The sequence below is a fragment of the Platichthys flesus genome, chromosome 12 (genome assembly GCF_949316205.1).
Source record: "Platichthys flesus chromosome 12, fPlaFle2.1, whole genome shotgun sequence".
Classification (NCBI taxonomy): domain Eukaryota; kingdom Metazoa; phylum Chordata; class Actinopteri; order Pleuronectiformes; family Pleuronectidae; genus Platichthys; species Platichthys flesus.
Window position 1 is genome coordinate 24,344,467 of NC_084956.1, and position 16,864 is coordinate 24,361,330.

Consider the following 16,864-nt stretch of genomic DNA (forward strand, 5'->3'; position numbering starts at 1 on the left):
AAACAATCTACTGACATAGTGAAGCTGTGACTTGCAGATGCTGCAGCTTAGAGTCATGACATCTTTCAACTGCTGTCAACATTTTTTGAAGTTTTGTGAACTAAACTATTTCATTAATTGTTGGCTCTGCAAGTTACTGAGTGGGAGTATTTGAGAATAACTAACCTTTGCAGCATTGACCAAGACAATCACCATAGAGTAACTGTGACTTTATTGCTGGCATCAATATTTGGGCACATTCCTCTCGGATAAAGACCATTAGAACAATATTTAACAATGTCTTCAACTAACAAACACTCATTCTTGCATCAATTACTGTGTGAAACCTGTAATATGACAATATAGGGCTCTACATTCACTGATAGTTATTTTCAAAAGAAGCCATACAAAGAATACTGTTATCAGTAGCCTCACATTGAACACAACAGCAGGATGAATCACTTCATATCTTGTCTGCATGTGAATGTAACACCACAAAAGTTCACGGACAGAGAAGAAAATGAACAACATGGCTGTAAATTATTGAAGAAAAAAGAATACATTCAGTGTCCTTTCACAAGCTGAAGTCAGCATTAATGATACTATATACACTCCTGATCAAAATCTTAAGACCAGTTAAAAAATTGCAAGAATTTGCATTTTGCACTGTTGAATCTTAGGAATCTGTTAAAGCCCTATGAGATGAATTGTAATTTGTGAATATGGGCTAAACAAATAAAATTTGATTGATTGATTGAAGTAGAGTTTCAAAATGCAAAAAGAAGAAATGGGAACAAGAGCCCAAAAGTTGTGAGCAGGCAATTTATTGAGGAAACAACAATATAACTGAAGTAGGCTGTTCATCAGCTGATCAAAAGTTTAAGAACACAGCTAAAAAAAACAAAACCCTCCTAAAACAGAAATTAAAGTGTCAAAAACTGACTCAGTAATGAGTAGCTCCACCATTATTGTTGATCTCTTCAAAAATTCGTTTTGGCATGCTTGATGCAAGTGTTTCCAAAAGGCTAGTGCGAATGTTGCGCCAAGTGGTGAAGATGGCTTCACGAAGGGCATCCACTGTCTGGAACTGAAGTCCATTTTTGTAAACTTCCCTTGCCATCCATCCCCAAATGTTCTCAATTGGATTAAGATCAGGGGAACACGCAGGATGGTCCAAAAGAGTGATGTTATTCTCCTGGAAAAAAGTCTTGGTCAAACAGGCATTGTGAATTGGAGCGTTGTCCTGCTGAAAAACCCAGTCGTTACCACACAGGAGAGGGCCCTCAGTCATGAGGGATGCTCGCTGCAACATCTCCACATAGCCAGCTGCTGTTTGACGCCCCTGCACAACCTGGAGCTCCATTGTTCCATTGAAGGAAAAAGCACCCCAGATCATGATGGCGCCCCCTCCACTGTGCCGCGTAGAAAACATCTCAGGTGGCATCTCCTTATCATGCCAGTAACGTTGGAAGCCATCAGGACCATCAAGGTTACATTTTTTCTCGTCAGAGAATAAAACTTTCTTCCACCTTTGAATGTTCCATGTTTGGTGCTCCCTTGCAAAGTCTAAACGGGCAATTTTTTGGCGTTGAAGGAGACGTGGCCTTTGAAGCAATTCTTCTGTTTGAAGCCCTTCCTTCGCAGATGTCGTCTGATGGTTATTGGGCTGCAGTCAGCACCAGTAATGGCCTTAATTTGGGACAAGGATCATCCCGTGTCTTGACGGACAGCCATTTGGATCCTCCGGCTCAGCGCCGGTGAGATTTTTTTGGGTCTACCACTTGATTTTTTTTGTTCCATAACCCTGAGGATCTTTTAAGAAATGCAAAATGACTGTCTTACTGCGTCCAACCTCAGCAGCGATGGCACGTTGTGAGAGCCCTTGTTTATGCAGTTCAACAAGCCTAGGACGTTCAAAGACGGTGAGCTTTTTTGCCTTTGCCATCAAGAGATCTTCACATTGTGATTACTTGACAGGAAATGACATGGAATCCAAATTTTTGCACAGATTTTGTTAAAGCCCTATGAGATGAATTGTAATTAGTGAATATGGGCTATACAAATAAAATTTGATTGATTGATTTTAAAGGCTGTGGTCTTAAACTTTTGATTAGCTGATGAACAGCCTATTTGAGTTAAATTGTTGTTTTCAATAAATTGCCTGCACACAACTTTTGGTCTCTTGTTCCCATTTCTTCTTTTTGCATTTTGAAGCTTTACTTAGAACCTTCCTAAGATCCAACAGTGCAAAATGCAAATTCATGCAATTTTTTAACTGGTCTTAAGATTTTTATCAGGAGTGTATATTTACACACTGTTCAATCATTTATAGTGAAGTTACAAATAAATGGACTCTCTTTTCAAATTAAAGAAACTCCACATGTTGAGTGAATTTCATATCCATATTCGATTTGTTTATTTCATTGTTAAAAAAAAGCTTTACAGCTTTAAACCTGAAGATGAAACATAAAGTCGCCATGATTGATTTTCACCCAGCAGCAGGAAGGCTGCACGCTCAGCTGCCTTGTTGTCCCTTCAGCTCACTTCGCTTAGGTTTAACAGTGTTCATGTTTGTTCCTCAGTTTCTACTTCAACAGTGAATCCTAGAGTGGTTTACTTGCTGTGACTCTCTTTCCTCTGTAACCATCTGATGTTAAGATGAGAAGCAAAGCATGAATTAACACATTTCCTTCACATACCACAAAGTGTGATTAACTTGTTTTGTATTTATTTATTTATATATGTTTTTCAATCACTTGTGTCATTAGTGCTTCAGTAAGCAGCATTGAGGCTGATATAGATTATCATCATGTACACAGATGTCTTAGTAAAGTAGGTGTGAAAGTGTAGTGACTATAAAAACCTGAAATTGAGGGATGTTTTCAATTGAGCATGGAATTAGATTATTATTAGATTATTTCTTACGTCATCATTACATTCATCATTTATATTTTTAGCATAAATAACTTTCTCTTGTGTTGTGGATAACACATTAAACCTCTGCTAGTGCCCTCTAGAGGCTGCAATGTTTTTTTGACTAGACACTAAAAAGTGAAATGTTGGGCTGACACGAGCAATTCATGATGCAGCTGTTCTTTGAGTCATTTCTTTTCCTGAAGCTGATTCTAAAAGAAGCACTATGGATTTAATCGAATGCTCCATCTGCTCCACTGGCAGATTCTACCCATGTTCTTTTAGGCACATGATACAGCAGATCACTGTATTTTTTTTGCTTTGGGCCCCTTTAAAAAGGACATGTAATCTGTGACCCCCTGGAATCTCAATCTTGATTTGTCACTAATGTTCAACTCATACATGGGTCATGTCAATTGAAAGCAGAGAGATGCCACTGCCTAATTTGCGTAAGGCTATCTATCTACAGCCAATACCTTATCGCTTGCTCAAGAACCATCAACATCTAATTTGTGATGGTTGCTAACACAAGGGTTTGAACAACAGATTTTACACTGTATCTCAAGGGAAAGTGATATCTGGCAAAATCATTGATTCATCATATATAACATATAGATACACAATTGACAGTTGACACACTTAACTGTAGCTTTCACATAGTTACAGTTTATTTGTTTTCTAGAATTGGAAGCTATCTACATTACTACTGGGTTGAAGCACTATTAAATTTGATCATTCAACATTTTGATGTACAAAGCCGCAATTCTCTAAATTAACCCACAATTATATATAAGATTTAATGTTAACACTTTAAAACATCTGTATCATATGTTCTTTTAACGTGTGTTTATTCGCTTTCCCATATCAGAATCTACATCTAGATTACTGAATACAGCCACCTGCAATTATTTTATCTCTTACTGTTGGACAGAAAATGCAACCACAGTATGTATCATTTTCAAAGAAGTTGATCCTTTCATTTTTTCAAATGTAATTGATTTTTTAAATCATCTCTTAAAAACCTAAATTAATCTAGAGGGAAATTAAATTGTTTTCTTTTAGTTTAGATTTTTTTCTAAAGACTTTTTGGCTTGAGTAAATTTTAACACATTAATTAACTTCACTTGAAAAAGTTTATACAAATCAAATACCAGCACATCCAATATTACCATCACCACAGCTAATCCCATAATTTCTTTAGGCTTATAAAATAATATGATTATTAATATAACAATAAAGAAACAATGCAGTATGGGACTTCAACGTCTACTGGAGTAGGCGAAGTAGCTGATGTTATTTTCTTTTGAAACAATATTGTTTCTACACAAGAATCTAGACATTTGCCGTTTACACATGAACGACACAGCAGGAGCTCCTCCCGTCAGATGTGTTCATAACAAAAGGAAAATCTTCGGAGCATTCAGGTGAGGGGTAGTGCAGGAGGCAGGACATAACATATACTGTTTATTCTGCTGCTTAGATCACTTGCTTTTGTTTACTGCACATCGTCGACCCTTCTTAGTGATATGCTCGTCAGCATCTTGCACCTGTATGGATCCTCTTTTTCATCCAGAGATATTTGTATTATTTTTAGTTTTTCCAGTTTTGCGTCACGTCATCATCACAAGAAAACAGCAGGATGTCTGGAGAATTCACAGTCCCTTGCTAGGAATTCTCCAGACATCCTGCTGTTTTCTCTCATACACATCTGAGTTAGTTGGACATTTTCCAGAGTTTTTCCTGCCAGCACCCCGGGTCTAAACTCTGGAAGAATGTCTGGAGCACCTAACTTGGGTTCTGTGCAGGTCAAATTCAGTGTACACCCTATGCTTCTGTTTCACTTCACTACACACGCCAACATTAGCTATGAAAGGAAATCTGTAACACGAACAAACACAAACGATATTACTCCTTTTTCCAGATAAAAATGAAGTCAGGACTATGTACACACTTTGTTCTAGTACTATGTCAGAGCCAGAGAGTCAAATATAGTTCATATCGTATCTATAATAACATCAACATGATGCTGGTCAATCAGGTTAAACCATAGGTTAAACGGATAGTTCACCCACAAATGAAAATTCATTCTACTCATTGTTATGGAAGTTTTCTGGAAGCTGGTGAAAGGAGAACTCAGGCAGTAGCTGATGTCTAATGCAGAAGATTTTAATGTAGACATGATGCATCAAGGAGACCAGAAGGTGAGAAAATATACAAAGGTTAACATAGTACTATGAGCAATTGTCCCCCCCAAGTCTGAAGATTTCTCCCACAGCATCCCCATATATCTCCCTCTTCTTGCATCGACCATTCTAAGAGCACACCCATGAATAGCTTGAATTGCTGTCACTCTCTATGTTACATGTAAGTGTTCACATCCTATTGGATATTTAAGCCTAAAGTATGTATTCCTAAATCCCACATTGTCCTTACGTCTTGCCACTGGGAAAATACTCAAAATAGTGGAACATTTTTACTGATAAAACAATCACAATAAACACAGCGCGCCTGGTCGCTCCTATGACCTCATAAATCCGTGAATGTCCATACCAGTATGATGTGTTAACGTCGGCACTGAAAACTGTGTGGTCGTTTTGGAAGCTTTTCATACTTTCTGAGAGCGACTGTAGGATTGCAATTTGCATCAAATTAGCAAACATTCAAAGTGGGAGAACATTTTTGACACTACCAATCTCATAAGTCACAGTAGAGTCTGTCATCGCAACAACGATCCTAAAAGACCTGTGCGAGTGTCAGTGCAAACAGAAACGTACAAACCCTTAAACTTAAAGTGGCTGGTGACTAGCTATGCAGCTCAGTATTTTATCTGAATTACTATTTTAATACATTGACATGTCTTATTCGAAATGTCAAAATATTAAATTTAAATTATTTTGAAGGAGAAATTTTCCTCCAAAACCTAAAGTTGTTTGACGTTTTCTGATGTACTTCACTGTTAATGGAATATTAATTCATCCATATTCGCTTAATATATTTAGCAATTTTATCCTGAGGTGTGCAAAGGCTGAAGGAGGAGCGCGTACGCGCGTGGATCACAGCGAACATTTAGGCTGAAAACATGGTGTAAATGACAAAGTTTCGAGTCGTATGAGTAGAATTTTTCTTTTTTGGTGAACTATCCCTTTAAGTCTTGTAAAGTGGGACGGCTATCGGAAGTCTTTAGTATCCCTGTCAGTCTCTATGCCGCCCCTCTCCATGTGCTTGTCATTCAAGGTGCTGCATGAGTTCCAGTGGGAAATTCCAGGTCTTGACGTTGTAACCTAGAATGTCTCTCATCTGCAGACTCAATTATTCCCATTCAAAACTCAACACATTCTGGTGGTTATAGAAACATACACTGGGAAGGCCATCCAGAGCTGAATTTCTTTCTCAGACTGAGCATCACACTTTTGTTTTGGACGATAATTGTTTTAGCATTTGGGGGTTAACGCGCAACACGTGAGAGCGCGAGCAGTGTGATTGTTTTGTTTTGATTTATTGTTTTCTGAATGTTACACATAAAACCTTTAAAATGTCCCAGTGTAGTTAGGCTTTCTGTGTTGTATATAAAAAAAACACAAAAAAAACAATAGCTTTAGATTGATGATGCCCCTGTATGCTCATACAGAAAAGAAAAAAATACTGTCTCTTTTCACAACCAAAACAAAAACTGATAATGACAATCATTGCATTGCTGTACCAAGCCAAGACAGTTTAAATCATGCTTGTGAAATACAATCATATGTATTCACTTAAATTTGTTCATCATGTACTCAATAAGTCATAATGTTTCCATGTTCTGACAACACAGATAAATTTATCCCTTATTTTTACTTTTTAACTTTTCTTTTATTATCATTTTCTGAGTTTGTGAGGTTGTAGACTGGGCTACGAGGGATTAGTGTTAGGTTAGGCTAAGAAATTGTCAACGGCTCCTCTTGCCAGGTGTCTACTGATGTGTCACTGCCTGTCACTCAAGAATCAAACCACCATGGGGAGCCCCAGCAGGGGGAGGTATACCAAAACCTATATCCTGAATTGTATCACTATAAAACATATTATTTCCCAACCCATATATTCCTAATGATATTTGTCGTGTTTAATGCAGGACTGTTGTATCAGATTGCTTTGCACTGTACAGGTGTTTTTCTGGTACCAATCCTCTGGAGGTAATTGGTCTTATACACCCACTTGCAAGGAGAGACCCTCTGAAAACACTGGTAGTGCACATCTGCAAAAATCGAATCAAATGACGGCTCATTAGTGTTTCATTAGTTCCCTTTTCAGAACCCTGTCTTCTCATTTCAGTGAATACAATATAAATTACCAGACACCATTAAATGTGGACCTGCATCAGTGATCTTGTATGATCTTGTATGCAGATCCATCTTCCATACACCTTCAGATCAGATGAGTGACATTTGAGGCTGAGGCTATGAGTAGCCATGCAGGCCACTAGACACAGTGTTCAGGTACTGTCTCATAAGTCACTACGCTAGTGAGTCAGTCAATAGCTGTAGTGGTGCGAGTAAAGCAGGTTCGAATGGAGCCTATCATTCTGCTCCTCTTTCTCTGACAGCCAGTGGTCCCACTCTGCCGGAAGGTGTTTGTATTCTGGCGTGACAGCTTGGCAGCCCGACTCGCTGTCTCCTTGATCTGCAGCTCCAGGTGTCTCTGGATGGCTGTACCCAGCTCCTCAGGGTCAACGGAGGCTCCATACACCTCCCATGTCATCCCCTCTGCATCCCACTTCACCTCCTTCACTGGGGACTTAGGACTACCATCTGTTTTCTTGCCTGCATCACTGTCAGTGTTTGTCAGTGATGGAGTGTTGCTGTAGGAGGTCTCACTTCTGCTTTCCTCTGCCAAACAGATTTGGGGGAACACATGAGGTGTGTCAGGCTGTCCTGTCTGCACCCCAACATCCCTTAGCTCTCTAGGGGTTGTCAGTGTCCCAATGTCCCGGGTCATGGTTCTCATATGGCCAATGGGATTGCTGCAGCAATCCTCTCCCCTGAAGTGTTTTTGGCATGGTGACCCAGCACCAGGAGGCAATGAGCTGATCCAACAACAGTTGAAGTCGCAGCATCGCAGCAGATGTTTGGCATCCAGGCCTGTCTCACTGACAGAGGACATGAGGCGAGGCAGGCCAAGGTGGGTTGTCACTGATGGAGGTGCTGTGGCTTGCTGCATGTCACTGCTTGGTTCTATGCCTGTCAAGTGTGGCAGCAGCTGGGAGGGGGCTTGGATGGACTTGGGATGGCAGTAGGCAGCAAATGTGTCTTCAAAATTGGCATGATGGATGTAGGAGCCATAACAGAGTTCCTTGTCACATTTGGGAAGAAGGTGGCACTTTTCTTCGTTGCCCTCCATGTTGACTTCTGCATTAGTGGATAAGACACATACACACTTGCTCTGAGGCTGCTGAACACCACTCTCTCTACTACTGGTCCCTCGGCAAAGAGTGGTGACAATGTTGCAATGTTGCATCTGCATGGGTTGCTTGCAGGCTAATGTGCGTAGACTCTCAACTTCTTGGATACTCTTATCTGCTCCATGGTAAACAAGTTCAAAAATACCACTATCTGGTACCTGGGGAGGTACTGCAACTTTAACCAGAGGGAAAGTATCCAAGTGACTCCTGTGAACAGGCAAAGAGGCTGGCTTTATACTCTGTAGAGTCCTGTTGGCCGGAGGGGGGTCATCAGTTATATTCCCCAAAATCTTGTGGTGAAATGAGGGTGTATATTTGTTAGCCACATTAGGAGGAGATGCTGAACCCAAGGGGGGGACACAGTGTTTGGAAGAGTTTCGTTCCTGTTCACCAGGCTGTCTGCTGACCTTCACGCTGCTGCAGTTAGATTCTCTGATCGCAGGAGTTGCTGGACATATCTTACTAAAAGAATCCTCTGGCTCCTCCGGGCAGACATGGCCTGCCTGTCCAGCTATTTTGGAGGGTTTTATTGACTGTGAGGAGGCATCAAAGAGGGTCTGACCAGAGAGAGATGATTCCATCGAAACACTTCCCCCTTGTTGGTGCTCCATCACAGGATGCCCGGCCTCTGCCATCAAAGACCTTTAAGAAGAAAAAAAACTCAATTTCTGAATGATTTACACTTGATCCAATCAGACACAACACAAAGAACAATGATATTCCAACGATAATGTTTAATGACAGCTTGACTCTGACTCTGACTTTGAAATAACTAAAGCTGTACACACCTCTACACTGAACATAATTTAAATATATTTAATTCTGTCTACTCATGCTACTCGTCTACAAACTGTGCACCTGTGGAACATGGTTGAATATACGATCGGGGCCCCAGGGCTAAAATGACTGACTGGCCGACATTCTTCCCTTTCCCTGTGTGCCATTTATAACTGGCCTCTGCTGGTTTATTCTTCAGGCCCAGGCTTGTTTAGGTGTATGTTTATTAAACACAGATGAATACTGATGCGTGTCTGATGATGTCCCATTATTCACTAAAGCTAAACAAAGAATATACTCAACACAAACTGGCAGGTCAGGCCCGATTAATAGACTGGCTGAAGTTACTCTTCAGCCAGTCTATTAATTTGCGTGTCCCCGTGAACCTGAGGGCTGTGTTGTCTGGAGCCTTGTGCTCCTGGTAGGGTCTCCCATGGCAGAGTGGTCTCAGGTGAGGGGCCAGACTAAGAATGGTTCAAAACCCTCAATGAATATCGACGAAAGAGGAGATGGGACCCAGCCCGGAGGAAGCCCGGGGCCCCCGTCTGGAGCTAGGCCCAGACGGAGGGCTCGATGGCGAGCGTCTGGTGGCCGGGTTTGCCACGGAGCCCGGTCGGGCATAGCCCGAACAAACTACGTGGCACCCCCCCTCTTTTCATCTCATGGGCCCACCACCTGTGGGAAGACCCGTTGGGGTCGGGTGCGCAGCCACATGGGTGGCAGCGAAGGTAGGGGGTCTCGACGGACCAGACCCGGGCGGCAGAAGCTGGCTCTGGGGACGTGGAACGTCACCTCGCTGTGGGGAAAGGAACCGGAGCTTGTGAGGGAGGTGGAGCGCTATCAGTTAGATCTGGTGGGGCTTACCTCCACGCACAGTCTCAGCTCTGGTACCATACTCCTGGATAAGGGTTGGACTTTATTCTTCTCCGGAGTTGCCAAGGGCGTGAGGCGTCGGGCGGGTGTGGGGATACTCATAAATCCCCGGCTGAGCGCCGCGGTGTTGGAGTTTACCCCGGTAGACGAGAGGGTCGCCTCCCTGCGCCTAAGGGTTGTAGGGGGGAAAACTCTGACTGTTGTTTGTGCGTATGCACCAAACAGCAGTTCAGAGTACTCGGCCTTCTTGGAGACCCTGAATGGAGTCCTGTATGGGGCTCCAGTAGGGGACTCCGTAGTTCTGCTGGGTGACTTCAACGCCCACGTGGGCAACGATGGAGACACCTGGAGAGGCGTGGTGGGGAGGAACGGCCTCCCTGATCTGAACCCGAGCGGTCGTTTGTTATTGGACTTCTGTGCTAGCCATGGATTGTCCATAACAAACACCATGTTCGAACATAAGGGTGCTCATAAGTGTACCTGGTACCAGAGTACCCTAGGCCGAAGATCAATGATCGATTTTGTGATCGTGTCATCTGATCTGAGGCCGCATGTTTTGGACACTCGGGTAAAGAGAGGGGCGGAACTGTCAACCGACCACCATCTGGTTGTGAGTTGGATCAGGGAGTGGGGGAAATTTCCGGATAGACCTGGTAAGCCCAAACGAGTAGTGGGGGTGAACTGGGAACGTCTGGAGGAGGCCCCCGTCCTAGGTATCTTCAACTCACACCTCCGGCGGAGTTTTTCTGGCATTCCTGTGGAGGTTGGGGGCATTGAGCCGGAGTGGGCGGTGTTCAAAGCCTCCATTGCTGAAGCTGCGGCGGCTAGCTGTGGCCTCAGGGTCTTAGGCTCCTCAAGGGGCGGTAACCCTCGGACACCGTGGTGGACACCGGTGGTCAGGGAAGCCGTCCGATTGAAGAAGGAGGCCTTCCGGGATATGATATCCTGGAGGACTCCTGACTCGGTTGCAGGGTACCGACAGGCCCGAAGGGCTGCAGCTGCTGCCGTGTCGGAGGCTAAGCAGCGGGTGTGGGAGAAGTTCGGAGAGGTCATGGAGAAGGACTTTCGGTCGGCACCAAAGTGTTTCTGGAAGACTATCCGGCACCTCAGGAGGGGGAAACGGGGAACCATCCAAGCTGTGTACAGTAAGGATGGGACTCTGTTGACCTCAACTGAGGAGGTTGTCGGACGTTGGAAGGAACACTTTGAGGAACTCCTGAATCCGAATAACACGCCCTCTATGTTGGAGGCAGAGCTCGAGGTTGATGGTGTTTCATCGTCAATTTCCCTGGTGGAGGTCACTGAGGTGGTCAAACATCTCCGCAGTGGCAAGGCCCCAGGGATTGATGAGATCCGGCCAGAAATGCTAAAGGCTCTGGGTGTTGAGGGGCTGTCATGGTTGACACGCCTATTCAACATCGCGTGGGAGTCGGGTACAGTGCCAAAGGAGTGGCAAACTGGGGTGGTGGTTCCCCTGTTCAAAAAGGGGGACCAGAGAGTGTGTGCCAATTACCGGGGCATCACACTTCTCAGCCTCCCTGGTAAGGTCTACTCCAAGGTGCTGGAAAGGAGGGTTCGGCCGATCGTCGAACCTCAGATTGAAGAGGAACAATGCGGTTTTCGCCCCGGACGTGGAACTACAGACCAGCTCTTCACTCTCGCAAGGATCCTGGAGGGGGCCTGGGAGTATGCCCATCCGGTCTACATGTGTTTTGTGGATCTGGAGAAGGCGTATGACCGGGTCCCCCGGGAGAAACTGTGGGAGGTGCTGCGGGAGTATGGGGTAAGGGGGTCTATCCTCAGGGCCATCCAATCCCTGTACTCCCAAAGCGAGAGCTGTGTTCGCGTCCTCGGCAGCCAGTCAGTTTCGTTCTCAGTGGATGCTGGTCTCCGCCAGGGCTGCGCCTTGTCACCAATCCTGTTTGTGATATACATGGACAGGATATCGAGGCGTAGTCGGGGTGGGGAGGGGTTGCAGTTCGGTGGTCTGAGGATCTCGTCACTGCTTTTTGCAGATGACGTGGTCCTCATTGGATCATCGGCCTGTGACCTTCAGCACTCACTGGATCGGCTGGTGGCCGAGTGTGAAGCGGCTGGGATGAGGATCAGCACCTCTAAATCTGAGGCCATGACTCTTAGCAGGAAACCGATGGATTGCTTACTCCGGGTAGGAAATGAGTCCTTAGCCCAAGTGAAGGAGTTCAAGTACCTTGGGGTCTTGTTCGCGAGTGAGGGTACTATGGAGCGTGAGATTGGCCGGAGAATCGGAGCAGCGGGGGCGGTATTGCGTTCGCTTTACCGCACCGTTGTAACGAAAAGAGAGCTGAGCCGCAAGGCAAAGCTCTCGATCTACCGGTCGATCTTCGTTCCTATCCTCACCTATGGTCATGAGGGCTGGGTGATGACCGAAAGGACGAGATCACGGGTACAAGCGGCCGAGATGAGTTTTCTCAGAAGGGTGGCTGGCGTCTCCCTTAGGGATAGGGTGAGAAGCTCAACCATCCGTGAGGAACTCGGATTAGAGCCGCTGCTCCTTCACTTAGAAAGGAGTCAGCTGAGGTGGTTCGGGCATCTGGTAAGGATGCCCACTGGGCGCCTTCCTTGGGAGGTGTTTCAGGCACGTCCAGTGGGGAGGAGACCTCGGGGAAGACCCAGGACTAGGTGGAGAGATTATATCTCAACACTGGCCTGGGAACGCCTCGGGATCCCCCCGTCAGAGTTGGTCAATGTGGCCCGGGAAAGGGAAGTCTGGGGCCCCCTGCTTGAGCTGCTCCCCCCGCGACCCGACCCCGGATAAGCGGATGAAAATGAGATGAGATGAGAAGTTACTCTTTTAATTCATGTGACGATAAACAAACAAATCTGTGTTTTGATGCTCAGAATTATGTTAGTATTTATCTTTTTATCACAATGCCACAGCTATATTAAAATACTTGCATCAATCAGTTACAACACTCGTGCTTATTGAGGGTCGCAAGGGAACTGGAGCCGATCTCAGTTGACATTGGTCTAAAGATTTCCTCAAATTTATTAATTAACACATAAATTAAACATGCTTTCCCTTTTGTGACACCTGGCCTGATTTAAGTGAGCAACTAATCCAATACCACTGTGTTCATGATGAAAGATGATTAAATTAATGAAAGGCTACATTTGTGGTGGCATGCATGTGCACCTCAGAATCCTTTTCCAATTAAGATTAAGAGTGAAGTCTGAAACAGAGAGCATGGTTTGTCTCTATATATCAGCCCTGTGTTAAGTGTGACAGACTGGTAACCTGTCCAGGGTGCACCACGCCTCTTCCAATAATTTCAGCTTGGTTCCAGCACCCCCCATGACCATAAAAGAATATGCAGTATAGAATGGAAGGATGGCTGTACTGAAGCCTTTATGGATATGCTGCAATTTGCTGGGTTTACTGCACAAATTAGATATATTTGATGAGAAAAGTGAAACAATTGAAGCGTATGTGCTTGTATGATTATGTAATGCTGAGGACTGCCATATGCACTCAAACTAAAGCTGCCTTCTCCAAACCACATTAAAGGTGCAGCTGTTAACAGGTCATCCGTTGGGCCGAACACAAAACAAGTGGCCTGAGCCCTTGTGCTGTCATAATTTAAACCGGAATATTCCAAGTTTTACTCACACTCTGTGTCAGATGCGGCCTTGATTGGATTAACCTCTAAATTTTGGTGTACAAGTTTAGAATACAATTTTGGATTTATCTAATTCTAAAACAAGAGCTGTGGGAATTTATCAGGTTCTGGCTCATTAAAGAAAACCGCGTTTGTTGCTGCTAAAATGACACCATGAGGTGGGCTGAACCCCCTTGAACCAGGCTATATCACACCCCTCTGAACCCTATTGTCACAATCAGATTCTACTTATGGACATAAACCAGACACACACACACCAGACGACAAAAAGCAGATGCAATATGAACTGCATACAGGCACATATATACACAGGACAAGATCAGTGTATTTGTCAGGAGAAAACAAGTTATAAATATTTTTTATTTACTAGCTTACCTTTCACAGTAATCTACTTGCTGCTGATGCGCAGTCCGTCCCTCTTTCATCTCCCTTGCAGATGAGTGGAGTGATGGATGCAGCTCCTTAGAAGCCTTCATCAACCTCCTCCTCCTCTCTTCCACAGGTGACCTCTCCCTCCCGCTCTGTCTTTAACTCCACAGCATTCAGCCCGTTGCCTGAAATCCTTCTCTTCTCTCCTCCACAGCCTCCTCTACTTTCCCTCCTTTGTCTCAGCAGCCCCCGGCTGTGCACAAGATGGAGGAGACCTTGAGATAATCCTCTTCTACATCAGATTAAAAATGTGGGGATGCAATCTTCAAATCCGTGTTCTGCAAGAGATGAGAAAGACAAGCTGATTATTGGTTGGCTTACCCAGCTGTAGTGGGAGACGGATGAAGGGGGAGGGGGAATGATGATGAAAGGAGATAGTCAGGCAGCCAGCGTCATTGTCCCTCCACCTGGTGAGAGGAGAGCAGGGCTGATGCATGCATGAATGAGTGGAGTAGAAGTAAACAAAGAAAACATCTTTGTATTTATGTCTTTGGCTCTGTTCTCCAATCCTTATGTTTTTGCATCACTCACACACAAGCACACTGACCCCAGCTAGTGTTACTTTCCCACTCTATGTCATTCTCTTGCTCAACCTCTCTGCCACCCTCCCACAGCACTAACCCACTCTCTATCGCTATTACTGTTGCTATGGTAACCGCAATACTCAGTGGGCAAGTGTGTTTTTCAGGAGGCAATGAGACAACAGACAACCAAAACAGCTGGGATGTGCTCACATTTGTGGTTGACTCAGCCGCACACAGCGACTCGCGGCTTCTCCTTTCCGCTTCCACTGTGTGTCAGGAAACATGGAGGACGTGATGATGACATGTTAACAGACGCGTTCACGCCTGGCATGAACGCACAGTGTGGAGCTGCTGTGATGTCACCCACAGCTTTGTGACAGTGCGTGATGACGCCTGAACATTAGGTTTAACACCAGCTGCTTCACTGGAGCAGTGGAAATCTCAGAGTGGTCAAATTGGAGGAAGGCTGAACCTCGGATCAATTCTTTGGAACAGCCTGACAAGGAATGCTGATTGTCTTAAAGCTCTGTGCCACAGTCCAAATGAAATTCATGCATACACTTCATGTCACTATGGAGCAGGTGGCAAACTGACACAGAGCTCTCCACTGTCCATCAGTGCTCAGAGAGGAGCTCATTCAGGAAATGTTTATTTTTATTACAGCAGAAGGAGACGTAGCATTTGGCTGTGCTGAATGTTAGGACAGAGACAGATTTGATGACATTTGAAAGTTTCATTAACATATTTGTGCACAGCTGTCACCCTAATCACCATGTTATCTCCTGCAGTTTTATCCACAGCAGTCAGTACAGTACCGGTCTGACATTTAAACAATTGATCGGACTCTCAGCATCATAACCATTTTTTTCATACACTCAGATCATGTTGACTGTTCAAAACATTGGTAACACCATGGTTTCCTTGCAAGCATCTCGGTGGGTGATGGGTCTTTGGACTTACAGCTTGATGAAAACCAACATGGCTCTGAAGTGACTGGCGGACTGTGTGGTTAGGAGATAATGCAGAAATTGTGTAAAAAATTTTTTTTAGGATTTCCATTGAACATGTACACATTGCTATTCCAGCTTTGACTTATCCTGGTTTTAATCATACACAGCATATAACATGCATGACATTTTAAACCTGGTTATTTTGCTAATCATATCATCTGAAGCAATGAAGTGATCTCAGGGGTATGTGCTCTACTGAGTTCTATTCTACTGCTCTTATGATCTAATGAAAATCAACAAAACCCTAGATTAATGTTGATCACTGATTACTGGTTATATTAACCAAGCCTAGCTAGGGGGGCTGACAGCTGCAGAGATATTAAGGCCAAGATTTTCTTAGAGCAGTTCTGTACAATTTTCAAACGAACATGAATTGCAAGCTACTAAGTATGTAAGAATTAAAACAGTGCAGTGATCACTGCTGTGTTTTCGATGCAGTAAAGCATACTCTTCTGTTGTGTGGGCTGTTCACATCCACAGCAGGATGCACCAACCACTCAGCCCACACTATGACCAACATTGTGTTCCCTGCAAAACCCAGAGTCTATCCACCGATTAAAGCGATGAGATTCACAGGGGGTTAGAGTCAATTGCAGCTGAAAGTGGGCAAAAGCATGTGACACACACATGGACAGTTTAGGAAGCTGTCCACAAGGTGGAGCCATTTAGTTGGCATTGGATCTGACCAGTCTTACACTTTAGGAGGGAAAGTAACAGCAGAGAGTAAACCTGCAGATGAAAACATGGATGATTTAATTTAATAGATATATGCGTATGAGAAACTAGTGAGAATGTAACCATATTTTTGATCCAAACATGTGGCTGCAGAGCACAAAATAATGCCTCCTCCTTTAATGATCAGTGAACTGACCTCAGCTTTAATCTTTCACATTCACTTGAACTGTGAAACCACATTTTCTGTAGCAGCTTATCACATTCACTGGGTCTTTGCCAGTACCCACACTTAGAGACTGGAACACTGACACATGCATTCACACACCACCACACAGTCGGTAGAGATTCCCGTATATGAACTATGTCAGATATGTTGGTACTGAGTGGTGTTCAATTGTTAGTGTGCACAGTCTCCACAATGGACTGTGATGACACATCGTGTCTAATAGGAGATGTGAAGATTTTCTTCATAACACCGTGTGTGGTATAGATGAGACAGCAGAGGCGGAATATTTCTACATTCACATATACGCTTAAAACCTGATGCAGCCATCATTTCCAACCTCTTTGTTTATTAGAGATGATACTGTG

General features: G+C 44.2%; 1 protein-coding gene across 1 annotated transcript; it reads right to left on the reverse strand.

The window, feature by feature from the left end:
- Window positions 1-5,042: 5,042 nt before the first annotated feature.
- On the reverse strand, window positions 5,043-15,534 carry si:dkey-191g9.7 (uncharacterized). Its single transcript, XM_062400433.1, has 2 exons — window positions 14,011-15,534; window positions 5,043-8,968 (listed from the first exon to the last, which is right to left on the reverse strand). The coding sequence occupies exons 1-2, from the start codon at window positions 14,109-14,111 to the stop codon at window positions 7,396-7,398; spliced, it is 1,674 nt and encodes a 557-aa protein (XP_062256417.1). The 5' UTR covers window positions 14,112-15,534; the 3' UTR covers window positions 5,043-7,395.
- Window positions 15,535-16,864: the final 1,330 nt, after the last annotated feature.

Bases quoted from the DNA above. Each gene is read 5' to 3' on its own strand.
- si:dkey-191g9.7 (XM_062400433.1), bottom strand. From the start codon at position 14,111: ATGAAGGCTTCTAAGGAGCTGCATCCATCACTCCACTCATCTGCAAGG. The intron at 8,969-14,010 runs GTAAGCTAGTAA...TTCTTCTTAAAG, and splicing joins CAAGTAGATTACTGTGAAAG to GTCTTTGATGGCAGAGGCCG.